This window comes from Necator americanus, chromosome X (assembly GCF_031761385.1).
Source record: "Necator americanus strain Aroian chromosome X, whole genome shotgun sequence".
Lineage (NCBI taxonomy): Eukaryota > Metazoa > Nematoda > Chromadorea > Rhabditida > Ancylostomatidae > Necator > Necator americanus.
In genome coordinates, this window is record NC_087376.1 from 15,037,532 (window position 1) to 15,065,497 (window position 27,966).

The following is a 27,966-nucleotide window of genomic DNA, read 5'->3' on the forward strand; positions in this document are numbered from 1 at the left end:
CCACGACGAGCAAATGATGTTGGGCGGCGACATGGTCTGTAGGGATGACTTTTGAATCCTGCAGAACTCGGTGTAACATCCAGAAATCTATTTGTGTTTCATGACGGCCGCTGGTGTACGTGATCAAATGCGATTTTCTTTTCCGATACTGCGTGTTAGCAATACGAGGGGCCACCGCTGCACCACTTTGAGGCGTGAGATAGGATCTGCAGCAGATAATAATATAAGGTATTATTTTGTATTTATATTATATATACTATAATATTTAAAATATTTGGATAAGGAATCAATGAGACAAGAACGTTCTGCGCAAAACAATCAATACAGACACCTTCGAAGATCCATCTAGGAGAAATTTTTCAAATATTTTAAATGTTACAATATATAACGATATAATATAAATATTGCTCACTAATATTTCTGTCCTCAACCTTTTCAGATTTCTACACAGCTCGCAGAAATTAAGACAAGGAAATCGTTCTTCAATACCGATATATGTAAATAATAACTATTATATAACAGCTCAAAGACAACACAGTTGGGCATGATTTCGCTTATTTAATCAACTAAGAGAAATCTTAGGGTGGGTGTAGTGTAGCGGTTAGAGGTTCCGCTACCTGCACGATCGATCGGAGGTTCGAATCCGCCCCAGCGCTCACCAAGCCTTTCACCCCTCCTGGGTCGATAAATTGGTAGACTTGTCTTGGAGAATAAAAAAACACTGACACATTGGCTAGCCATTGTAAGTCATTGTATAGGCCAGTTGCACGTTCTTGAACCTCAAGCGATTCTGAATTGAAGTGAACGTGGTGGCGCATCCCAAGCGGATTGAATAACGCCAGACACTTTATCCTTTATCCTTAAAGAGAAATCTCCTTAGAAGATGGGATAGTCTATCGGTCATCTGAATTATTTGCTGCTTACGCAACTGCACCAGGTTTCTGGTCGTTAGGTCCATCTGTGGTAGCATGGTTCAGTCAATTTGTGAAAACTATTTGCAGCTGATCCGGTGTGAAGTACCATTTTAGAGTTTAATGCCTGGCTAACCGCGTGAAATTTTGGGTAGCTTGCTGAGTAAAAATTTCCTAGTACGCTAGCAGCAAATTGTCCAGCGAAGTTGAGCTCGCGTCGTTGAATGTGCCATGAGCAACAACAGTCTTAGTATTTTAGGAAGTTGCGGCCAACAAAATGTCGACCGACTTCGGGAATCCTTTGAAGAAGTTCAAATTAGTTTTTCTAGGAGAGCAAAGTGGTAGGCCAGTTCTTACTTGTTTTGCTGTAGTTTGTATCCCTGCTTTAGTTGGCAAAACTTCACTAATTACTCGATTCATGTACGATTCGTTTGACAACACCTATCAAGCAACCATTGGGATTGATTTCTTGAGCAAAACAATGTATTTAGAAGACAGGACGGTTGGTCAAATATCTTCCCGACTTCTTTGAGAACTCACATCGTTCGTCTTCATTTGTCATTTTAGGTCCGTCTTCAGCTCTGGGACACCGCTGGTCAGGAACGGTTTCGATCGCTTATTCCTTCCTATATACGTGATTCAACAGTTGCTGTAGTAGTTTACGACATCACTAGTATGTTCTTATGCAGAATTGGCTTCGAAAACTTTTTTTTTAATTCGCCACCGTTCAATTTAAAACAACGTGTTTCTCCTTAATTTTCTGATTCTTTCATCTTGCAGCTGTGTGCTTACATTCCATCAAGTTGGTCGAGGAAACCTAGTTACGGAATAGCATACTTTTAGTGTTTTCTTTGCAATTTACCATCATCAGCGAGTGGAAGAAAAGCGCGCTTCGGGAATAGTCACTTCGATAATCCTGATTAGCTTGAATCCCGGTGTTCGCCGATTTCCTCAAACAGGCGCTAGTAATGCCGTCATTCATCCCGATAAAGTGCGAGAGTCGCCCAGTGGTTTCTCCTTTCACGTGAGACACGAAGAGCACAAGAATTTTCTTTGAAGGATATTGTGAAGAAACATGACTGCCAAGTCGGTGGCCTTCCTGCGGTGCGCTTAATATCGCGTTTAACCCAGTCGCTCTTGGCCTTGGTCCAACTGTTGTCGTTAAAGCGCATCACTTGTCCTGCCCACCTTATTTTATTTTGCTTGGCAAACGTGGCGGCTTCAATCTTTAGTCTTCGGTCGCGGGAGATCTGCGGACCTGCTGACCGCCCTTTTTTCTGGTTGCAAAATGCCCGTTTCCGAGTGCTAGTTGTTCGAAGCTCACCTCTGTAACACCACCGTTATTCCTGCTTTGCCCCGTTTTTTAGTTCCACTTCGGAGATCTTTGATCGTGCTATCATTTCTTCTTCTTTCTTATTTGTTAACCGAGATAGCCCATCATAATCAGTTCAAGTCTAAGACGATGTAAGGATGTAGTCTTTAGTAGTGAACAGTCGGCGTCGAACGTGTTATGTCGGCGTGACGCGTTACGCTCCTAAAGACAGGCATTCGCCTGCACCGGCGCAGATGAGCTCTTCACGACTATTCTTTTTTTTTTCTCGTCCTTCGCCACTACCGAAACCGACAATTGGGCAAGCTCCATTTCCAACGACAGCTCTTGTTGTCGAAGCGTTGCTCAGCAGGTGCCACTTGAAGAGATCAATAAGGGACAACGGATAAAGTGCACGGCGCTTATCAATCACTATTGGAATCACGGTTAAGCTTGTGGTGAGATTTTGGTTGGGGGTCGTAAAGGGAGGGTGTTGCAAAGGAAGAGGGTTGTAAGGGAGTGTGCGGAGCAGTAGTGAATGAAAGATAGCATGATAACCAGGACAAACTATTACGCAGTATTAAATAATTACATACATTACGAAAGAAGTGTAAATAAATAAGTAAGTTATAATAAGTTCCAGGCGTAGGACAGTATTATGGAAACATCCATGTTTCGTCTTGACAATGCATGTGTTGACGATGTGACAATGGGACCACGCAGGTTCGACACAACGCTGAGTCAAAATTTCGCAAAAGTATTAGAAACTTGAAATCACTTCTAAAAGATGAAGCATTTAATTTTACACAGTTTTCAGTAGTCTAAAAGTGGTTTTAATGGAATTCAATTATCAAAAGAGCTCAGATTCTGTGCACTTTGTTAAGTCCTGGAGATCGCGAATAACTTCGTCAGAAGAAGAACAAAAGGAAAGATTCAGACCCTTTTTCAGAGAAGAAGGTTCCCCCAAAAAACAGTTATATTGCTGCCTTTTCCACTTCCTACTCTTTTTTGAATTTTGATTGATATTTTAATTTTTGGATTTGTCCCATCTAAATTGTGAGATAACCAGACGGTCCAGAAAGAATAAATTCCGTTTACAGGGGATTCCTTAGCCCCCGTATCCGAATATATGGCTGATATTTTAAAACGCCGTCCCAATTTTCTGCAATGATAAAACATGTCAAAATCCCTATCTTTGCTCGCGCCCGGAAAATTGTGGTCTTGAATAAGATTCAATAACTCAGAGTAACTTAATGCTATGCAGATCTTCCGCCAGTATTTTTTAGCCGAGAATTTTCTTTATCAGGTGCCACATCATGTGATTCCTGGAGCCTCGCCAATTTTCAAAATTGTTGATGGGAAAAAGTTGCGAAGAATGCTACTTTTCCTATTTTTGTCCCATCTAAATTCCAAAAAGATTAGGAGGCAAGAAAGAACAGCTGTATGACTGTTTTTATGGCAAACCTGCTTCTCTGAAAAACTTCCAAAAATATTTTTTTTTTTGATCCTCCTATCACGAAGTCATTCACGCCTTCCAGAACTAACGATGTGCACAGAATCAGCTTTTTTGGTCATTAAATTCCATTAAATTCACTTTTTAACAGCTGGTGACTACGTTTAATTAAAATATTTCATCTTTTGAAAGTAGTTTCAATTTTCTAACTCTTTTGCAAAAAATTGACTCAGCGGGCTGTCGAATCGTCTCATTTCACATTGTCGACATAAAATGTTGATTTTTTAGTTGTTTCATTGTTCTTCTGTGATTCGACTTGTGTACCTAATTCTTGTCTCTTCTTTGTCATATTACATGCTTTAATCAGTATTCAAAAATATTTAGTAGAATATTTAGTAGAGTATTTAATATTTAGTAGAGTAGCTACCTTTCCTCATTTGCCGTTTGTCCCTTCGGCTAATTTTCGATTCTTCTTTTTCGTAACACATGAAATTTCCAGTATATGGAATTGGCAGCAAACGAGAACTACCGCGGAAACGTTAGAGGAGGAGGAGAAAAACGTGGGAGGTGGGTGCATATAGTTAGGTACCCGCAGCCTCCGCGACAACCTATCCTTAGGGGAAGCGACTGGCAACGGCGATCGCTTATTGCCCTGCGCATTAGCTAATAGCGTCAGCAGAGCATTGCGCTGCGTTCGCCTCATGTCCCGCTCATCTCAACGTCCATCGTCGGCCCTCATCGTCTGAAGTGCGAAACATGCTTCACAGGAGCACGCTATCTCTGGTACTGCTTCTGTACGGAGTATCGATCGTTTACGTATAGAGATAAATCAAACGATTGTACATAAAATCCCAGAAATAAAAAAATGTTTTATTTGTGTAAAACAAAGAAATCGAACCTTTTACAAACCATTACAGTATATTACGTGCATTAAATATTCTGTAAATACAAACCTATCTATATCTTCTATATAAATTTTCAATCACGATTTTTCCACTTTCTAGGTTGCTAGGTTGTTGTCTTTTTGTTCTGTTAACCTTCCTAGAAGTCAATTCTATCACTTAATTGCAATACAAACACGGCACATGACCTCAGTGATGTGGTGATTTATAGGCGTGGCTTAGTGATCGCAGCTAGCCTAAGATATGACTGCTCTGGCCAACCGACAGCCTCTTCCGCAGGCACTTATCCGGCTGCGGGCACCTAACGACCGCCCCCTCCCACTTCTTCAGAGGTGTCATAACCTCTGACGTTGTAGTCGAACCACAACGATCTGAACATTGGTGCAGTTGCGTGAGCTGCAGGTGTATACGTAATTGCACTGTTCAAGTCGTTTTTGTCAAGAATATCACAATGTCAGAATGTTCAGGTCTTCCTGGCTATTATCAGAAAAGAAGTCTCTGTTCGCCACAAATACACCCAACCCGTCGTATTGATTTTATGCAGAGAATGGGTAGAAATGAAGCGATAAAAGGTAAAATGTAGAAAGGAGTTTAAAGAATGCATACAAACTAATAAGGACATAAAATCGCTGTAGATACAGTAGATAGAGTTGGAATTTGAACATTGAAATCGTTGAAAGACATTGTGACGGACATATACTTTTGCGATGCGAGTTTATATAGAACAGATAGAATGTGAGATGTGTAAAATTATGAGATGTGTGAAAGTACACGCACGTTAGTTTTTTTTTCTGCAGCATGCATGCATGTGATCTAAGGCGTCCGTGGATGCTGTCTGGCTGGCGGAGCAGCAGCCGTAGTTACGCGGAGGCGCACGGCGCTGGAGGCACGTCAGCAGCGATCACCCAATTTTCACGGGTACCTCTCGTCCCGCACCGTCACTCCAATACCACGCGCTCTACGTCGAATGCGGGAGGGTGACAAGAGTCACAGTCGGTGCGTGCTAATACAAAACTGTTACGAAATGGGGACGAAAGGAAGGGGCGCAAGCTGTTGAAGAGATGAGATGCCCAATTATGTCCGGTTTTTTTCTTTTCTTCTTGTTCTTTTCGTTGTTTTCTCCCAACTCGTACTTCTCGTTGCATGCAAACTTAGCAGCATTCACTTATAGTGCGGTCGTCAATCACAGTAGATTCTATTCTTTCTTTCCTTCTTTCTTTACTATTTACGCGGAGCCCTAGATCGTGTTGTTGTTAGTAATGTTGCTTCTAATCTCAACGTACGTATCATTTTTAGAAACGGGTCCAAATTATAGTTAATTTAGAAACAGGAGAAGAAACAACTTGACAGGCCAATTGTCCAGCATTGAACATCTTAACGGCAAAGCCTAAAATCAGCGGAAAGGTGGACAGCAAAATCTCAATAACGTGCTGTTATAAAAGGGAAAGGAGGATCTGCCTGTAATGGCGGTCGCCACTCCCAGTCTACACTGTTCATCCTTAGGCTTAGTTCGCAGTTTAAACCGAGGGCGCCCATGATGTTTCTGCTTCAGTGAGCACATGGGGGGTCCATCACCATGCTTAACCCTGATGGGGGTAAGCCTACGCGTACGACTTCAGTTCAGAATCGCTTGAGGTGCAGGTTTACAATGACTTGCGGAGGAAAGCGATGTATCAAGTCATCTTTTTATCCTCCCAGAGTTTGGTACCAGTTTATCAACCCCGAAGGGATGCAAGATTTGGTTGAAGCTGGAGCGGATTCGATCTTCCAATCGATTTGGTAGCCACAGCCGCTGTTGTCGACTGCGCTACACCCGCTCTGAGGAGATGAATGTTAAAATAAAGCAACATTGCACAGAATCTGTGCAATGAAAAAACCCGCTTCTTAAATGCAGTGTTCGAAAATACGTTCGGAAATTATCGATGTTGTGTTCTGTTGGGGTTGATCGTTTCTCCGAACATTCACCATGAACAAGTAGCTAGCCAACTGCCAAATGCCTGCCTGCGGATAGGGTTTCTGTATCTGTTCACTGCTCTCAAATCCTGCAGACATCCCGTCGTACCCCACCGCCTCCGAAGTTCGCGCTGCGGCAACACGACGGGAGAGCAAGGGAAAGTTGGAAATTTTCAACAATGAAATTGTGAGAACCCTTGAAGATCTTTCCACTTTTCGACATCTTGCTGACTCGATTCGAAATTAAACAGAAAAACGGTGCAAAGTATGTACTGTTTAATTACAGGTGAACATAGGATTGATTGAGGACAATTTTTTTGGAGGCTACAACTGAGAAATAAACCCAACATAAAAACCAAAGAGATGAGACCACTTTTTCGCCGTCTTCAGGGATCTAAATAGAGTTTGATTTTAGTAATCTTTAATCCGTCAAATGATACTTTGCTGTGTGCCACTGTTTCGATAATCATTCAAGGTAGTGAAAACGAAACCATATACATACATTGAAGCCTTATGTAGTGTTCCAACGGATGTAAGGAAGCCTGCAGGATGTATTTGTCGCGGCCAAGTGTACCAACGAATGGGAGCTACACAGTAGCACTCATTCGTTGGTACACTGTAGGACAGTGTTGTAACAAATGTTATAACGTCGCTGGTGTAGGATCACCAGCGACGTTATAACATTTGTTACAACACTACAACGGAATATCGAGCAATTATAGTTTGCAGAGCGGGACAAGTAGCAAAAACTCACTGGTTATTAACAAGCTTTCATTCCTATTATTCATTGAATGGTTTCTTTACGAATCGACATGCACGACGTAACGGCTACTTGCCGCCAACTTGAAGCCTGTGATTGGAAAACGGTCCGTCTTCTACCTTATTCCCCAGAACTCGCATCGTCAGACTTCCACTTGTTCTGGGCTCTCAAGTATTCCCTGAAGCGGGAACTGTTCAATTCTTTCCTCGACCTCAAGCCGCAAATAGTGGGCTGAATCACAATGAGAGAAATATTATGTTAATAGTTATCATATTTAGACAATCCTTAAAAACCGCAAAAGAAAAAATGGAATTCTAAATATGGTAACTTGTAACTCATTTTGTTTAAATAACGTAAATACAAATATAGAATTCATGTTTTTTCTTTGATTATGTGTTGGGTTTTTCGTTGGGATGCTGGGATGCTTTCTATCGCGAGAATTTTGTAGAATTGAGATAGAAAACTCAGGCGCTGCTGAGCAAGTATTAGTCCTAACATCACAGGAGGAGTAGCTCGCTCATCTAAAGACTAAAGAGAGTTCGTGGAGATTTTTGCTGTTAAAAGCAGCATATCACAAATTTGATCTGGTGACGAAATCCGTGGGAAGAGGTAGAGATGAAGTGTGGATTGCATGTACTCGTGACACAAACTAAAAGCGGTTACATTCGAGGCGAGACGGTTATCAACAGCTCGCACGTGACTGCGAAAGTACCACTGCAGTGCAGTCACCGTTTGGTTTTCATCTGAGGGCGGGTTTGTGCGAATGTCACATTGTGGAGAGATCAAGTCCATCTCAATGGAACGAAGCATGAAGAACGCAAATTTTTGACTGGGATGTACTAAAATATGGCGGATCAGTTACTAATTGACTAGTTAACTTCTGCTGTGCAACATTCGTGCAATCTCGCTCTCGAGTGGAAGTCAAACAGTGGTTACATTGTAGTGGTACGCTCGCAATCACTCGCGTTCTGCGATGACCGTCTCGTTTCCGCAACCCCTTGCACAGTATCGTGCTGACATGCAGAGCATTTTGACCCCCATTTTGCGTCTATACTAGGGTCAAAACAAAAACACGATGCAATTGCGAAAGCGGCTGTGCTCGAAGCGGGGCGGTGGGGATAATGCAATCGAGGTGGGACCATGGCGAGTTGCTGGAAGGGATTATGTCAACAAGGATCCTCCTGGATTCTCATCACTACGCTCCCCCGCAGCGCTTAGAGCGCAATCGCTTTCGCAACTGCACCATGTTTCATATCGTTTTGACCCTACTATAGTTACATCCGTTGTACCAGAGCAATCATTCACTTTCGCACCCTTTCGATGCAGACTTCTTTCCCAGCATTTGCTCCCTTTTATGTCGAGATCTGTTTGTTATTGGCTCTTTGACGTCGTTTCAATTTGCTACACCATTGGTACTTGTGAATGCCAGCTAGTCTCAAACCGGCGTCTATTGTTTTAAGCCAACCCTTAAGGAGTTGACATCGTTACTGTCGTTGTCGAGGCTCGAGCAGTTCTCACAGGACCAGGTGAAGAAGGTAATTTGGCATAGCGATGGTCGGTATGACGAAGGTAGTCATCAAAGGCAACGGTAATAAGGCACCCGTCGGATTCTCTGCGAATGCAAACTGCAGCTGCAAAATTACGTGTCCAGTGATATGCCCGAAGTGACGCCACATCCTTCGACGAAGTCACGCCTTCGACGTCCATAGAGTCACTGACAAGTGTCTTAGATATTGTTCTGGCTGTAGAGGTACTCAGAGAACTACACAGTCACGGAAAATACGAAAAGAAACAGTGTGCTCAATAATACATGACACTTCGTGTGGTAGGCTACGAGGGGAAAGAAGCGAATTTTGTCCAGATATTACCTTTAGAAGAAATCTTATCAACTCTTTTTATTCCCAGAAATCAGAGCTGAAGAAGGTCTCTCTCTTAAGCACCTATTTTCCATCCATCCAGCAACTGCTTTTTGTCACTTTCTTCCGTTCCTGTTTATTCACCTACCAACATTTTTGTTAAGTTTCACACGAAGATAACTTAGGCTGCAAGAAAAGAACCTGAGACTTACAGGCAACCATCATCCCCTTACTTATAAAGGCTGGAATGTTCCGTTTTCAACGGAAATTTTCGTATTTAAAAATTTTCGTTACGTAATTTCAAGCTATTAGAGGCACCTTTCTCTCCTATTTCATTTCCTTTACTTCTGACACGGTTTGAGGTTCGAAATCACGTTTAAGACCATAGTGTTTTTCTTCAGCATTTTCATCAGGAAATTGTAGTAGATGTGTCTGTATCTCCAAAAGAATTCAGTGGCTCGTGAATTATATCCTACCTGGTGATGCAGCGTATGATCGGTAGGAAGGCAGAGTCAGCTATTTAGGAAGCGGTGACGGTGGATCTACACAGGATACATTCCATCGCTAATTGCCCACGCAAGGCATAGGCAGGCATAATCGCAAGGCAGGCATAATCGGAGACATGATCGAAAACGTGTGCTTGTTTACACGCACCAAATCATGAGTTCATGGACAGCGTCCGGCAAGCTCTCGGCGGATGAGTTGGTTGACGTGGCATTTTCAAACGGATCCATGAACCAAAATGTCTTGGAGGGCGCGTCCGTATTGGGCTAAAACGCTAATTGAGGCGGAAGTCGGGGGTACAGACTAGATTTTACTGGAGTATATCAGTTCGAACTACTAGGCAACAATTGAACCACTGTTGGCGGTTCAATTGTTTCTCCATGTCGGTGTTGACGTTGGGGGGTAAAGGTTTAGGCATTCCGTGAAGTGGCGTACTGTGTAGCTATACGAAGAAATGAATGTCTGCAGGGCATCGTCGGCCAGTCAGTTTTTTTCATCTTCCAGAGCGAGCGCCTGAAAGTGTCAACGAAGCGTTCATCTTGATTCCCATTTGATTGAGAGTAAAACGGTGGTGACCGGATGTGTTCAATTTCTTTCTCCTAACAGAAGTTCTGGAACGGAAGTGAATTGAGTTCCATTAACCAAACCAATTATGCGAGAGAGCCCAACATGTGCGAGGAGACGTCGGAGCTCCTTCAGCGCCGACGTAATGGTGGCGGAAGTCATCGGAATGACTTCGGGCCCTTTGGAGAAAGCGTCGACGATTAGTAGGTAGGAGATTCCGTCCAAGGGGAGGTCGAAAGGGAAGGTAGAAATCGATGTGGATCCGGCTTCGCGAGGCATCTGAATGGGCTACGAGCAGGTTGTGTTCTTGATAGGCGACTTGACACCTTACTTGCAGACGGTGCGCAAAGTTCAACTTTAAGCAGATGGGATTTCCATTGATATGAACTTTCATGTGCTTCTGAACTTCTCCGGGGCGGGCATGCGTAGCCACCAAGAGAGCAGCAATAACTGTCTGGAACGCCTTCTTGATCCAGTCCTTGACTCGAGTGGCACCTTTTATAGTGATTCGATGCTAGACGTTCGTGATATTAGTCACGACCACAACAGCAATGCCGCTCTGGGCAATGACCACGCAACTTCAGATTTCCGTAATTAAACATTTATCATGAAAAATAAAAAGGGTAAACTCTCTGGCGTATAAGTTGGCTTGGGATGCGCCAACGCGTTTCCACTGTAATTCGGAGTCGCTGAGGTTTTTATAAAACGCATATTGGGTTATACAATGATTTGGAGATCCCAGTCGATGTATTAGGCTAGCGTTTTTATCCTCTCAGTCAATACTGGTACCGATTTAACGAACCCGGGGGAGAAAGGCTTGGTGGTCACTTAGGCGGTCTCGAATCATCAATCAGCGGTGAAGCGCTACATCTACCCTACTATACATTGTTCCACTATAAAAGTAATATACATATGAATACGGATATAAGCATATACGACGAACATAATAAAAGGGGAAGATTAAGCATAAGAAGGAGGAAGGAATAAAGTTTATTAACTGACAAAAGTTTATTAACTAACACTCTACAACGTCAGCCTTACATAAGCTCGGGCATATATAGAGACCAGTCACACGATGATTTACAGTAATTACATCAATGATCTACGCTGTATCACTATAGCTATCCAAAACTACAGTGCCTCTGAATTAATGCACTTTTCATTACTATACTTTACACTTTTCCTTTGAACAGTACAGGCAAAATGTCATACATTGATCATTCTTCTGAAGGAATCTTTGGCACACATTGAAATGTTGGATTAATGGACTTCTCATTTTTCATTTCTTATGGATGGGACGTGCACAAGACTAATCAGGAAACTCTTCCCGATAAGTATGTCTCCACGACCGTGTCAGTGTTTATACATAGTTCAGCGCAAACATGAGTGCCAGCTGTTAAAATGAGATCTGAATAGGAGAAATAGAAAGTAGAACTGAGCATAAGAATGTAGAGTTGCTAATGAATACTGCGAATAAAAAAAAGCTAAGTAGAGTTATTATTTTTATAGGTAGTGTTTTATGGCGTTCAACTATTTTGGTTCTTATTCAGTGTGACTGTCGCTTTTTTGCATACTTCCTTTGACGGTTTTTTTTGTGTGCTAGACCGAAAGTTAAGGCCCGGTAATATGCGGTGCCTGGCTAAATGGAAACAGCTGATATATGGTCTAATCAACGATGTATACAGATTTCGTCGTGGGATTCGATTGAGTGGCCCTTTCTACCTTGTGAAGCAGAGCCATCATGATAAGGAAGGTCACTAGAAAATATTATCACACGTACGCTGCTGGTATGTAGTACTGAAGTTACTTAAGAGTCACTAATAGTGCTACACTAAGCATGTTAATAATACTTATGTGAAACGTACCAAGATACAGTATTGTACGGGGCGTAAAACGTATTGTAACGTGACGATACTGTACGTTCTCAATGAAGATATGCACAGAGCTTCCTCTAGATTATGCAGAAAACTCCCCTGAACTCTTTTTTTTTTGTTTGCTATGTTTCTCACTATTTTGTTTCATGTTATAATGCATGAACGCGCTTACGTAGTTTAAGAGAATCTTTTTCCATTAATGTATCGTTTGTTGTGCACTTAGGATTCCTCTTAGATCTAAGTTTGCAGGGATCCAATTTTTGCCCCAATTTTGTACTGTTGTCTATATTTACTACAAATCAAAATGAATCCCTAAAATATGTTCTGGAATACGACTCACTATGCACAATTGTACGAAATGAGGGGCAGAAATCCGCTCTCTGCACGATCGATCGGAGGTTCGAATCCGCCCTAATGCTCACGAAGTCTTTCATCCCTCTGGGGTCGATAAATTGGGACCAAACTTGTCTGGGAGGATAAAAACACTGATTTGACACATCGACTAGCCTCCACAAGTCGTTGTATAGGCCAGTTACACGTTCGTGAACCTCAAACGATTCTGAATTGATGTGAACGTGGGGGCTCATCCCAAGCGGAGTGATTAACGCCCGAAACTTTATTCTTTAACTTTATCTTTCCGTATCGTCTACATCCTCTGCTCCATCCAGTAACTTTAAATCTTCAACCCCTGTCGTTTGTTTTTGGGGACATGATTATACCTGGCGTCTATCACTTTCTAGAGTCTCAAGGCGCAATCTGTAGACATTGGATTGTACGTCATATTCATCACGTTTCATGCAGCAAAGCGCTGTATGCCGTTATTAAGTGTGTCAACTTATCCTCAGGAGAAGTGGCTGGCAACTGCGATCGGTACGTGTGCGGCACTGTTAGTAGTGATAGCAAATTATTGCGCTAAGCTTACCCTATGCGCGGCCCATCTCATCGCTTACAGCATAACACTAGCGAAGAAACTCACAACATTCATTAATGATAAATGATGATCATTCTTCAAATTTATGAAGGTGAAGAGTAGGAAAGCTGAACTATGTGTAGGTTCCGAAGTATAGCACTACAGTTGTCGAAATTCGAAATATTTTGATATTTATGTTCGTCCTATATTACTTGCACTGTTATATAGCATAACCTTCTCAAGCACTAAAAAAAGGTGTTGTAGTCCCAGCGCACCGCCAGACCTAATTCCCCCGTAGGTAAAATGCTCGGAAGGAATATGAAGTCTTTTGCAACAAAAATTCGTTTCGTGAAGGTCTTGGAGCGAATCATCCTGGATTGCTTTATCAAACCATGATGAACCATGATTATCAAACATCCATGATGGACAAGACAGCTTTCGTACTGTTCAATCTACGAGTGACCAGGTGTTTGTTGTAAAGAGAGTGATCCACTTAGCCATGGAATCAGGGTGGATGGACAACTTATCGATCTCCAGGGTGAATTCAGTTGTTTGGACTGTATGCTGAAAAACGATGGCAGCTACGAGAGAGGTATTCAGCAAAGATGCGCTAAACTAACTCGACATTCAACTCATTGACCAAGTGCTTGCGGTTAACTCCCACCGCTAACGAAGTCAAGCTACAATTCTACCTGTCCGCAATTCGCCCTATCATGATGTAGGGATCGGAGATTTGGGCAACATAGCCGACGGTGTTGGAGAAGCTTGACTGTATAGAAAGAAAACTGTGTAGACGACTGTTAGACTATTTTTTGCCGATGGTGTGCCATTACGAAAAACTTTAATCGGAAGTGAACATGGTGTACCGGCGGATGACACGTGGATAACATCAACGTCTTGTCCGCCTCTCTTAGGTAGTCGCAGAAAGTTGTATTCGCTCTCTTGGGCACATTTTGAGCAAACCATCATATCGCCTTGTCCGAGTTGCCTTGAGGATGCCCAAACTGGAAAAGACCACCTGGACGTAAAAGAAAGTTCTGGACGGAATTAGTGAAAGAAGATTTGAAGAAACTGCATCGACAGGAAGTTTAGGCGAGACGTAACGTTTTGCAAATAATGAAACAGCGATGGATGGAAAGATTCTGTGCGAGCTTTAGCAGAAGATATCAAACAGGATGGGCTCATATATGTTGAAGGACGGCTCACCTCGGCAAAGATGCGGATAAGTCGCATTAGGGCATAGCATCCTGCGTGAGTTAATTAAGTCAATGCTCGTTCTCAAGCTTCCTATTCATACGCTTTTTTGACTATCTGAGTTCTTATTTTGCTTTTCAGTATGTATAGCCGCGTCAAAACGATATGAAGTAGGGGCAGTTGTGTATACGGGTGCGTTCGATCGGTGTGGTTGAGACAGCGGTCGGAATCGAGGTGGGACCATGGCGATCTGCAGAGATGTGTGGCGATAGCGAGGATTCTTACACGATCCCAACCGTTACGCTCCATCGCGTCGCTTCGAGCGCAGCCGCTTGCGCAACTGTGCGTGCTTCATGTCGTCTTGACTCAAGTATACAAAGTTGCTTGTTTCCTACCATTTGCCTGCATCTTATACTAACTTTACTGGCACTATTTAGACTTGTTTAGTTACACCTTCTTGAAGTGCAGAAGCAGTCGAGCAAAGCTGTCACATTACATGGTGACTGACACTTTTCATGACAACAGCGACATAAACACTTCACCCCTTTGCTCTTAGAAGTAGATAACCAACCTTTGCTTTATTTTCCAAATGCTCTAATACTCTTACAAATATTCTATGTCTTTTCTTCATTTTACACGAACTCCGCCCTCAACTTTTTTGCTACGTTGTCAGTTTTATTTCTTTCCAACTCTGTCATTAGAAGCAGACTTGGGGGAAAAGGAATTGAGAAGAGCCACCACAAAAAGTGCTTCAGTTGCTACCTCTCTGCTTCAATTGCTACCTCTTTGCTTCTTGAGGCCTAACCCACTAGACAGGTTTGGTTGATTTAGTTATTGCTTTAATTATCACAAACATCCTAATTGACCAATTGTACTTTCTTGTCAAAGTTAAAGTTCTTTTGCATGCAACAACTTTTATTCACACATTGATTTGTATACACAAGGTTTTGGCCCTAAAATGACCGTTTCGTTGAGTTTAGCCTGAGGTTTTTTGGGCTATGAAATCCCTCAGTTGGCGTTTGTAGCATTCAAACTTCCAGCTTGTATTTTCACTTCCAGCTTGTATTTTCACCGTACGCTTTCGCGTGCTTCGTGACTTTATTGCGATTTCCATAGCTGGGGTACGGTCGCTCCATAGCAGTCTACAATCTGGAAGCCATTCGTCAAATTCTTGGATTTCTATGTAGGCTCCAGTTGTATATTAATTAGAGTGAAATCACGAAGAGTCAGCAAGTTAGCAATAGCTGACCTGACATTTGGATCAGGACTCCAGTTCTGTGTTGTTATGATATACTTTTGTACACAGTATCATATATCCGTTGTGCAAACATTCGGCATTGTAAAGACTTGTATTTTTGGCGATCATCTTATCTAGATGACCCCCCACGAGGTTTGTTTATTTAACGAGTGCCCATGAGGCCTATTTTATTAACGACCGCCCGCAAGGTGCATTTCTGTTTTTGTAGCTCCTAGTGGACACACCGTCTTCGTTCACCTATCAATAAATTATTACTTTCACTGAACCACCTCTACTCTGAGGTACTACTCTTAACGCTATACTAATAGTGCATAAAGAAGGAATCATATAATTCCTCCGCACCATCACAGCAACCATTCTTGTCGTTATGCAAATGAATCGGGGATTCATGTTGATCCAGCCTAATGTACGAGATTTTTGAAAGTATTTTGTAATCAACCTCCAACCGGAAGGAAGCCAAGACGAGTTTTGAACGATTTTTTGTTTTGAACGAGCTGTTAGGCTTCCAGGCAACGGTTTAGGAAGACATTACGACGAATTTTGACGGAAAACAATAAACGATCAATTAAGTTAAACATGTTAACTAACGTAATAACTAGATTAGCCAACTCTTTTAATTTGGTCAGAACTCAAGAAGTTTGCTTAGGTAGCGATTACTTCCTTTCCACTACAGATTTCACCACTTCATAGCATAGAAATACCGCGAGCGACTTCAGGAGGGGCAGAGCTTAATGATAACAAGAGTCTAAGATGTGGCCGCCTTTGCCTACTCTGTCGCCATAGATAAGGCTGAAGCAGATCTGCTGTGGGTTCCTAAGAACTTTCCCCGTACCTTGGCTTAAAGGCAGCATATCACGAATCTGAGGTGGTGCGGATTTCAGGTGAAGTATTCGTATACGGAATAGTAGATTATGGAGAGGAGTGTGGTTTCGTCCATTTCTTCCTAATTACTGTAAGAAACGGCCCGGAAGATGCGGCGCCGCACAGGGCTGGCGCCCTTCAATCGAACTCCTTGTAGAAAATAGTGCGCCGGAACGCTCAAAGCCGTATCTTTCGGCCCTTTAGGAAGGAAATTAGGAAGAAATGAACGGAATCATCTTCCTCCCCATAATCTACGACCCCATATACGAATACTCCACCGGAGATCCGTACCACTCCAGATTCGTGGGGTGATGCCTTTAAGCATAAACTTCGACATGCTAGTACTACTAATCAGGTAGTTCTTTTCCTGTTCTGGCAAACTGGCAGGCAGTTGGCTTTAAAATTAAGAGCACTGAGTACTTGGGAGCCCGCGGAGTTACATCGCAGCCCAGCAAAGAGCGAAGTACCCTGATAAATTGAATCCAACTGATAAAAACGTCCGGTATAAAGTTCATAAGTCCTGAGAATATTTTAGAGTCGTGCAGTCTAAAACGTACGTTTTAGTACCCTATACTGGTCGGTCTCTTGAATTATTGATTACTTCAGCTAGATATGTTTCATTTTGTCAATATGACTATCTAATTGTTTCTCTCTCCTAGCTTATGCAGAATATCTTATAATATTCGTATAATAGAATATTTTAACGTCCGTAGATACCTACTGCTGAAAATCATACAATGCCGTTAGATACATTCGAACAAAACACTGGAATGTCCCCAAACTTCCAAGGATTCAATATTCAGTTCCTAGAGACTATTCCTTGACCACCATGGTTATATTGTTTATTGCAGAAGGTATTATCACTCACTTCTCATTATCAAGGTTCACTTGTATTATCTTTCTTCGGTAACTGATATCTTAAGTGATTTTATTCAGAGCGTAACTGCTCTAAAATTCAGATGCGAATTCGTTCCATCAGACTTCAAAATGGATTGATGATGTACGTACCGAAAGAGGAAGTGATGTGATAATTATGCTTGTTGGAAATAAAACCGACCTCGGAGACAAAAGGTAACTGAGTGAATTATTCTAGTGTTGCAGGGGAAGATTTCGTCTTCAAAATTATTTTCCTCCCAGTTTGTGCGTTCATTCCAGTGAAAGTGGCAGTAAGAATATCAAGTTGAGCACTGTAGTTTTTGACCAATTCGTTCTTGCTAACAATAATGCAGTTCAACAAAACTATTCATTATCTTTCAAAACCTTCACAATGATAATTTGGAATGACGCTGATTATCATCTTTTTAACAATAGTCTTTTGTTTCGTCCTTAAAATAATGTTTAAAATATGAAGATAAAAGAAGAGCTACTTCATTTTAAAGCAGTCTTCTTTTATTGTCTTACCTCAAACTTTTGAGTTGGTTCGTGTATCTATGGTTTTCTTTATTCATTAGAACTCATTTTGCTGTGGCGCAAATACCATCTAATCTAGCAAACACATTAGCACACTGCTTAATATGTAGTTACGATTATGGTCAGCTGCTGGGCTTCTGTTTCATATCATCGGTTCGAAACATGACGCTCCTTTGACATTGACTAGTTCTCAATCCCTTATTCCCAATCATATCCGAAAATATCTAGAAGCCAAGAAGTTTTCTGAAATTAGCGGCAAGTTCGGACCCACTGCACCAATATTAGAGGTGTCCGGCCAAAATGATCTGAAGGTGCGGTTACGTAAGTGGCTCGTAGCGCAACGATTGGGATCGAGACGGGACCCTTGTGAGCTCCGTTTATCGCTGCAATCCGAGTCGCTTGTAATCGCCTGGTGAACCGTTTCGTTTCGCGTGCGATCGCTGGAACAACTGTACCGAGCTTCAGATCATTTTGACCCGGAAATACCCTGCTTGCTTAGTAATGTACGCAAAGGTCGTGCATGTTCGTTAAATTTATTTTTATTTTTATTTTATTTGTAATTGTTGCAAGTTACCTAGTGACTAGTTCTCAAGCTAGGAAATAAACTCCAGGGAAAGAATACTATTATAAAGAAAGTGCTACTTGGAAATTTCGGCAAGATTTCTTCATTAATTTCGTGCTTGTTGGAATCTTTTGGTAGCAGCAGCAGGTAGCATCCCAATTAATTGGATATTAATATTTTCTACAGGCAAGTCTCTACTGAGGAAGGTCAGCGCAAAGCCAACGAGCTGAATGTAATGTTCATTGAAACATCTGCAAAAGCGGGATATAATGTGAAACAGGTACAGTTTGCCTTATTGTTCTGCAGTCTGCAAGCATTGTCTTATGGAAGGGCTAGTCGGGTACGCCGACTTTGATCGTTGAATATGAACACTTTGCGAAATATCAATTTTCTTTATCATTACAACATTACTTGTCAGCGTTAAAGCGTTAAAGCGTTGCTGTGTGTACCTCTGCTGATCACTCATTAAATATTGTACCGGATTCGATACTTCGATGGAGTCTCAAGTAGATTATTTGAGAGCATCTATAGTAGTTTCGTTAAGCCTAGGGAGATCATCTATAGCATGTGTTTCATTTTTATTTGTGTACCTCTTTGGATTTTTTTCCGATAGTAAGATTTTGGTTCAACAGTTGTTTTCTACACTTTCAAAGGTCCCACACTTTGAAGCGTGCAGGTGCTTACCAAATTTTATTTTCCTTGGTGTATGCGGCAACACTCGGTCTTCGTTTGTACGTGTAGAATATAACTCCTCCTCCATCGCTTGCGTTAAAACGGGTTATTTCTAATGTCACCCTTTCAACTAACCGTTCTATAGTGACCGCTTTGCCGGACTCTCGCACGGGTGACACTTTTTTAAAAACACACTTAAATATGAAACGAAAGGTGCTTAAAAATACTTTTCAAGTCAAAAATGTCATATCAATAGAAGTCTATAAATCAGTTTAATATACATTTACCAAGAAATCTTTGAAAGTACGAAGGATTCTTGGGACTTGTAAAAAAAGGTGGTCAATGAATTAGAAGGCATTAGCTGTCATGTTTTCGCTCATTTAGCAAAAGTATGTCGTTAATTGCCCGGAGATACTTTCTTCGACATACCAATATCCGCAGTGAACAATCCCACAGTTTTTGTCGCTCTTGACAAGCTGGCTTCGAGACATTACGTATCCTGTTGATATGCCGAGGGAGACGCACACTACTGTCTTCGATGTTGCCCTGGCCATAGAGAACTATACAGTTATGAGGAAATAGTAAAGGATAATGGTGAGAGTTGTCGAAATCACTAAATAAATTAAAAACAATGTAATTAATACACGATATTTTGTGTACTGGTCTCCTTAAAGAGAGTAAGAGCGAACTTTGTCCAGAACTGGGGATTTGAAAGTGTACAAAGGTGGCACATTCTAATTTGTCTGTAAGAAGTAAGGTTCGCACGCCGTTTTTCAGGATGATTAGGAGGAATTGAGTGTGCCCACGCTCATACTCGTAATCTACAAGTCGAACTTTATATTCGCCCACAAAGTTTGTCGTTGTCAATTTCGTGATAAGCTATGGTAGTGATAGGTTTACTGCGAACAGATTTATGAAATCGATCGCTTCTTTGAAAATATCGTATAGGTACTACGCATGTCCGTGATCAGCTTCGTCAATAACTCTAAGGAGTCAATTTTATCCAATTCTATACTATACAGAAGAAGAAACGCAATCATTGCCTAAGGCAATGTTCACAGTTGTAAGAAAGTGCGAAAAGAGCGGAGGATAGCACCATTAAATAAATTCATGTTGAAAGGTGCAAAATTTATTTCCAATAATCTAATATGTAGTTTGGCATCGGGCCCAGTCATGTCACGAAACAGAGTTGACGGATGCCGTAGCGCGGTGCTGCACCGGTTTTATTGAAACGGTCAGGGATCAATCACTGACAGAAGTGAGACTCTTGCATCTAGCGTTAAACAGTTTAAGAAGCACACTTCTCATCCAACAGTGATGAATTTTCATATTATCATTCGAAAAAAACCGTTTTGGTGTTGGTATTAAGCGATAGAAAGGTATCTACAGTTGGAGATAGAGATAAAATTAGTGCAAAGTAACTTCGACAAGTTGCTCAATAGCGGGGCTCACAGGCACTTTGATGCAACACAATTCTGCACGGTTGTACAGGCGAACTTTGTCTATATTTGAGCCGACATTGGTATTTCCAATTTTCCCAGTTTTGTGAAAAAAAAATCCCAAATTTTTCCTCCCATTTTCGAATGTTTCTTAACTGGCTTTTGATAGAAACAGAACACGTAAAGAGATCGAAATTTGCAATGAAGGGTTTTCTTTGATGTTCTATCAAAATATGACACCGAGTTTTCAACCTCGATACCGTAATCTTGCAACGAGAAAAAGTGCGAAGTTTCAGATCTTCGACTACTTGTCGAAATGTGGGTGACTTTGAACAAAGTCCAGTAACTCAGCTCATACTTTATGAAAAATAACTCGGGCTATAGTATGTAATGGACCAAGATTCTTCCTGCTAGAATTTAGCTCCATTTTTTCTCTTTTCCTCTCTCAAAACTTAATTAAGAAAGGTTGAAAAATTTGCTAAAATTCCCAACTTTTTCTCAACTGACTTGAAAAACCAGGTCTCTGAATAATTAACTTTCTTGCAGCGCAAAACTTCTTGTACAGAATGATTCACTGCCCTTTTAGATTTGTTTTGCACTAAGTTATAAATTTTTTCAACCTAATTCCATTCGTCGCTATTCCATTTCCTGTGTCCAAACTGCTTTTCCTCGCCGAGCGTCCTCAGCTCCTCTTTCGCCACCTCCTCCAGTTTCGGCCAAGCCAACTTTTCCATCTTGAATCCGGGAGAATCCTCGGATTACGTTGAACAAGGCGGTCTGCTGTTCTCCTTGTAATGTGACCAAAGAAGCGAAGAAGATTTTCTGTAGTCACTTTCGACGGCGCTGTTAGATACTTTCCAAGTGTCATGCGCCGTTACACCACATCGATTTCCGCGTAAAGATCTACGTTTTGGCATTCCTGGACCAAAAGCAGCCAAGCAGCCGTCTAAGTTTCCGTTCCGTACATCATAATAGGGGAACGGCGGATAGGTGGACTCGTAGCTTGACTTCGCGAGCGATGGGAGTCGACCGTAAAAAATCGTCAAAGAGTTGTCAACAAATGCAGAACAGACTTTAGCGCATCTCTGTTGTATATCGATCTTACAGCTGCCGTTGCTTTCACATGCGGCCCAGGTAGCAGAACTCATCTACGAGTTCAATCGGCCGCGCGTCTACCTTGATTCCTGTGAAAGTTCTCAATTAAACACACTTCTACTTGCACTTATCAGAGCGTAAACGTAATCCATAGGCTGAAGATAGCTTTGAAGCAAGGTCGAAAGCATATTGATGTTTCGTGTTGCTTTCCGCGAATATCACAATGCCGTCATCGTACTCGATTTCGGTAAAGGGCGCCCTGGTGGTGCTAAGACGATATCGGTAGGACACTGATCTACTGTTCTTCGCATAATGTCGTCGATGGCGAAGTTGAAAAGGAAGCTCCACTTATCAGATTTCGATCACTCTCCTGACGATGAACTCCTCGTCAATCACAAATCGGCCAGGACGAAAACCTGCTTGCTCGTCACGCGTTGTTTCTTCGCGACATTTGATAAGCCGGTCCAGGATGATTCGCTCTAAGATCTATGGAATTAATGATATAATAACGCCAATGATTGAATCAAAGCGATAAAGCGAATATATTATTATAAGTGATCTGAAGGGCAAATAATAATAGCAGATAAGTGAGAATGAATGAGCATAGGCGAGAAGAGTCAAGAAAAACTGATGAACATTATGTGAATAATTTACGCGTGCAAGGGAAACAAATCAGACAAAAGAATAAGCGCACTTCAGATGGACAAGACCAGAGAAGGCAACGAAGATTGTGGTGATGAAAGTCACCATGTAACAGATTTGCTCTGCTCGCGTTGAATATATTAGGGTGTTCGGAAAGTATCTGCCGAAATACGGCAAAATTTCAAAACAACACAACTTTTTAACAACATTTTATCATTCGACGAAATAATCTCTATCAACATCGACAACCTTCTGCTAACATCTCACAAGATCACGGATTTCTTTGGCGTAGAACTCCGGCGACTTGGAGGCGAAGAAACCCCAAAGGTCATTTCGAGGGGGTCACGATCATCGTAGCGCTTCTCTTCCAGGTGATGCTGAAGCGATCGGAAGAGGTGGTAGTCGCTCGGGGCCAGGTTCGGGCTGTACGATGGGATTCTATTAAGGTGTTTATCAGTAGAACTTCCCATCCGAGCTCCAGAATCTTCTGAGAAGTTTTGTTCGCAATGTTATCATGCAGCAGACGAACACTGTCGAGCTTCGGGTGCTCCTTGCGGATCTTGTCGGCCAGTCTTTGCAGTTGAGCGCAGTAGACCTCGGCAGTAACTAGCATGTTGTCCGGCAGCAGTTCGAAACGGCAGATTCCATGAACCCCCCACCAGACTCTCAGCATGTTTTTTTTTTCTTATGGATTTCACCTTTCACGAAAGGATCCGGCATTTCATCGCCAGCGCACCACGCACGTTTGTGGGTGTGGTTGACGTAGAGGACCCATTTTCCATCTCCAGTGACAATGGTGTCCAGCCAGTCGAATCTGCAGCTTCTGAAGAGCAGCTGAGTGCAGATGTCCAGGCGTCTTTGGCGGTTGCCGTCGCTCAATGCATGTGGGAGCCACTGACCGACCTTGTTCACCATTCCGAAAGATCGCAGTTCATTGCTCACGGTGGACAGTGAACAGCCAAGACTGGCTGCAAAATACTGCACACCTTCATATGGATGCTGCTGCTCCGCCAGATTCTTCAGCTCGTCGAACGATATTGCAATCGGTCGACCAGTGCGAGGCTCATCTTCGAGTTTCTTGTTTCCGGCTTTGAAGCGCTGGAACCAGGCGCACACAGACCGCCCAGAAGGTCCTGTCCTTATATAATATATTTAAAACGGGAACATCCATAACATCTCAAAAAATCTGCGCTACTGCGAAATTTTCTGCAGATAATTTCCGGACACCCTAATATAAGAGAAAGAACGTATCGTCTATCAACGTTATCCAGTGCCTTTAAAACCTGTTTCCCACCAAGCTACGCCTCCTATCAGTGCTAACCATCTCAAACACGTGTCACTGAATCTTAATCATTATTGTAGCAAAATCTACAGCTCAAACACAAATTTGACTACTAATGCTATCAAATAAGATCAAGACGACATTTGTCGTCGCAACAGTCATCTCCAATCAACTTCCAATAAACGCTAAAATCACCTCGAAATCGCACCTAAATGCTGTAAATTATAATACGCAAAATTAGAAAAATTGCCGGTAACGCTTTCTCCACAGTGGTTTTTTTTTCATTTTGAAAAGGTCAAGATTCCAGCTAGGGTCGACCTATTCCCCGTCTGTAATCGCTGTCAGAGAGTAAAATTGCGTGTAAGTGGTAGGAAATCAGGGAAGATGCTTTTAGGACGTGTCCTGCGCCGTCATATGTTGTTTAACATTATAGAAAAATGACATATTTGGGTGTATCTCGGAGAAAAAATAATTTTTCTGTGTGGATCAAGATAGTCAAGGACAAAGGTAACTCAGAAAGCTTGTTTCATTGGGCTCATCAACAAAGGAACACGTAGGAAGTACTGAACTAATTATATCAATTGAATATGACGTACAGTCCAATAAATATGACGTACAATCCAATGTCTACAGATTGCGCCTTGAGACTCTAGAAAGTGATAGACGCCAGGTATAATCAGGTCCCCAAAAACAAACGACAGGGGTTGAAGATTTAAAGTTACTGGATGGAGCAGAGGATGTAGACGATACGGAAAGATAAGTTAAAGGATAAAGTTTCTGGCGTTAATCAATCCGCTTGGGATGAGCCCCCACGTTCACTTCAATTCAGAATCGTTTGAGGTTCACGAACGTGTAACTGGCCTATACAACGACTTGTGGAGGCTAGCCGATGTGTCAAATCAGTGTTTTTATCCTCCCAGACAAGTCTGGTCCCACTTTATCGACCCCGGAAGGATGAAAGACTTGGTGAGCATTAAGGCGGATTCGAACTTCCGATCGATCGTGCAGAAAGCGGAGCCTCTAACCGCTACACACCACCCGTCCATTTTTATCTATTATTCAGTTGATTTTTTGTAATATTCAATTGATAACCATTTTAGTCTATTATACTATCAATTGAATATTCGCCCTAAACCATCGTTATTCAGCGAAGGGTTCATAATAGGATTAAAGGCTTCACCCCACGAATGTGGAGTGGTACGGGTTTCAGGTGGGTTATGCTTATGCGGATTTGTGGGGAAGATTGTGGGGAAGAGGGTGATTGCGTCAGTTTCTACTTAATCGTAAAAAACGTCTCGGAAGATGCGGCTTCGAGCGTTCCGGGGCGCTATTTTCTACGACGAGATCTATTGGAGCGCGCCAGCGCCGCATCTTCCGGGCCGTTTTTTACGGCAATTAGGAAGAAATCGATGGAATCATCCCCTTCCCCACAGTCTACGCTACCCCGCTTAGGCATAACCCACCTGGAACCCGTACCACCCCAGATTCGTGGGTGATGCCTTTAAGGGGGGATTAGTCTTGTTAGTTAAGAGTTCTCAGAATATAAAAATATGTTGGCAGTAGTGCAATCACTTAGTCGATAAGGAGCAACAACTGCAACAAAATAACATGCAGCTTCTCCAGGGTCGTATTAAATGAGGAAGTATAAAGACGACTGAACAACTATGGGGGCGAAAAAGCAGCTAGGAGGACGAATCAACAACTTTGAGGGAGAGCGACTGTAAAGGAGTACTTACATACAGCATGCATTATATTGAGAATTGCGCGGTGATGTGTCATCAGGACTAAGAAGTGTACTATGTTGCAGAAAATCACTGCTTCTATCTCCACCTTCAAGAGCAAGTTCCGTCCTAAAAAAAACTTAGTTCTTCGGAAACCTAGCAAATACAATGCAATATGCAATAGCAATGTAAATAGTTGCTATCACTTTCCTCAGCCTATATAGAGGATGCCTGATTGGGTTGTGAAAATGCGTTCCGATTTCAAAAAAAAAGTCGCTAATTTTTGCACACCGCACGTGAGAAAACACGTTTCTTTTTCTAAGTTACTTGCTTAAACGAAAACCTATTAATAGAGTGGAAGGTACTGAATTCGCTCTAGAATTCTTTATTCGGTACAATAGTAATTTGCTTAGCCTGTAAAAACACGTAGCTAATTCAGCAAGAGGGCAGAAGCTATTGTTGGCGTGCTTCACTCCGGTACTCTCTCACCATTGTTTCTGACTGCGTAGCAGAATTTACAAGTGAGTGTGCTCCTGCTAACGCAACTGCACTGAGCTTCCGATTGTTTTGATCCGACTATAACAGAAGACCTATTGCTGCAGATTAAACTTGATTGTGTTGCATAAACAATTACATTCAGAGCATTTTAGATGATTTATAGGATTGTTAGCATGCACTGCAACTTGTATAAAATTCTTGGATAAGCTAAATGAAATCACCTTTCAGGGAATTGGAGATCTTAGTACTTATCAGTGATGTGCTTTAATTAAGATTTGCACATCTATTTGCATTTAAACAATATAAATAAGTTAATTCAGACTAATTCCTCATTTATTCGAGACGGCAGGAGTGTTAAAAAGGATGAAAGGATAGGGAATAGTTAATTAATTTTCCACTTTTTTAAATTTCCTAAAATTTTCTCGCATTTCCATCAGATGGGGCAAGTGTAGGGCTGTCGGTAAGAGGTTCCGCTGCCTATACGATCGATCGGAGGTTCGAATCTGCCCTAGAGCTCACCAAGCCTTTCGGGGTCGATAAATTGGTACCAGACTTGTCTAGGAAAAAACACTGACTTGACACATCGCCTAGTCTCCGCAAGTAATTGTATTGGCCAGTTACACGTTCGTAAACGTCAAACGATTCTGAGTTGAAGTGAATGTGGTGGCGAATCCCAAGCGGATTGATCTACGGCAGACAATTTATCCTTTTATTTCATCATTCGCAAAACGAACGTCGCAGGTGGCAGTCTAAGAAAGAGTCTGTGCCATGCTGGAGATTAATCAGGGAATATAAAAGCCTTGTTGAAGTGAAACTTGTAATCTTAGCGCAGATCAATACGCATTGTTGTTTATATACTTCAGTATATAAACAACAATGCGTAATGTAATGCGTTCAATACTTCGTATATAATATATCAGCTTATCATTGTGATCAATGAGTTACTAGAAAAGAAAACTTCCCGAGTATGTTTTCGTGTAGAGCAGTATTTTGGAGTTTCTGCAGTAAACTCGCAGGAGTTTCACTTCGAGTGTGGAAACATTTACCATTTTGGAAATCTTCCAGTAATAGTTATCTGTATTATTTACACTCATTTGTTTTAGCTTTTTCGTCGCATTGCCGGCGCATTACCTGGAATCATAAAAGACGACGATCGCAACGACAACAGTTAGTTGCGAATAATTCTTGTTGCAATTGTTTTCCGTCGTAGTATTGTTTATCTTCAGCTACTATTGTGAATATGGATCCCATAAAACAGCGTCAGATCGTCACAGATGAAGGGTCATGCTGGTGTTGACGGCAGGCTACACTTATTTGTTTTCTCATCTTTGATTGACTTTTGTGGTGTTTCAACGTTACCACTACGCGTTCGGCTAGCCATCTTTTTTGGTTGTCCTCTCAAAGATTTATCCTGATAGTAGACGTGGGAGCTATCTGCTTTAGTTGCTGACGTTTTAACCAAACAGTTTTTACATGTACCTTTATTTCATTTATAAAGTAATGGGGTTTTCAACTGATCGTTTCTAAATTTTGAGGCTGCACGACCCTCCTATATTTCTCAGTTGTTCTTTTGTACCAATGATCAAGATACAAATTTTTTTGAAACTGTGTTGCATATTAGGGCTTAGCTTTTATGTAAGAGGCTGCGGCCTATTGTGCATGCTGGGATTGTGATAATTTATGTTAATTTTATATCTATGAAGTGTTGTGCTTTTTGTTTTTATCATAAAAATCCTTGGTTTTGTTGCTTTCGACCTATTGCTTAGGAAAACTCATGTAGTACATAACTTTTTTCGTTCCTTTGTTTTTGCTTCAAAACCCAATTTGCCTGTTGTCAGTGAGTCGTCAGAAATTTTGACGAAATGAAGTATGTTTATCTACGTTTACAGTGTCTCTATATAGAAATTTGTGTTCGAGACGATGAGATTTCCTCATGTTGACAAAATGTGCATGCTGTTGAGATTTCACTTAGTTATTAAAATCAATTCCAACATAATTTCTAGGTGAAAGCTAGGTTTTTTTTTGGAGGGCTGAAAAGATGATGGTCATATATCTAGTCCACTCTATTGTTTTGGCCAGAAATTTTATTCTTTGTCGGCGATTTTGGAAGCGAGCATCACTACCCATTGAATGCTGTGTAGATGGTCGTTTCTTCTATCTACATTGTGATCAGAGTGAGATATAGTGTGAGAGAGATGATAAGCTGTTATTATTTTTAATGCTACAGTTTCAGGCAACGTCTCAGGATTGCTCTTCATTTTTGAGGAAAAGAGCCAGGAAGATCCGAACATTCTGACATTGTGATATTCTTGACAAAAACGACCTGAACGGTGCAA

The 27,966-nt window shown here is 41.7% G+C and overlaps 1 protein-coding gene across 2 annotated transcripts; it reads left to right on the plus strand.

Annotated features, from left to right (window-relative positions):
- Positions 1-100: 100 nt before the first annotated feature.
- RB195_023225 (uncharacterized protein) lies at positions 101-27,934 on the plus strand (the record flags this gene model as incomplete). 2 transcript variants are annotated; one of them, XM_013450878.2, is made up of 9 exons in its annotated part: positions 1,189-1,252; positions 1,301-1,413; positions 1,479-1,584; positions 17,269-17,380; positions 18,468-18,561; positions 26,734-26,797; positions 26,857-26,911; positions 27,659-27,804; positions 27,864-27,934. In XM_013450878.2, the coding sequence occupies 9 exons, from the start codon at positions 1,189-1,191 to the stop codon at positions 27,932-27,934; spliced, it is 825 nt and encodes a 274-aa protein (XP_013306332.2). The 2 variants fall into 2 exon arrangements, with proteins under 2 accessions (XP_064066463.1, XP_013306332.2); XM_064210582.1 differs by lacking the exons at positions 27,659-27,804; positions 27,864-27,934 and adding an exon at positions 101-115 and having other exon boundaries at positions 1,171-1,252; positions 26,857-26,927.
- Between the last annotated feature and the right edge of the window lie 32 nt (positions 27,935-27,966).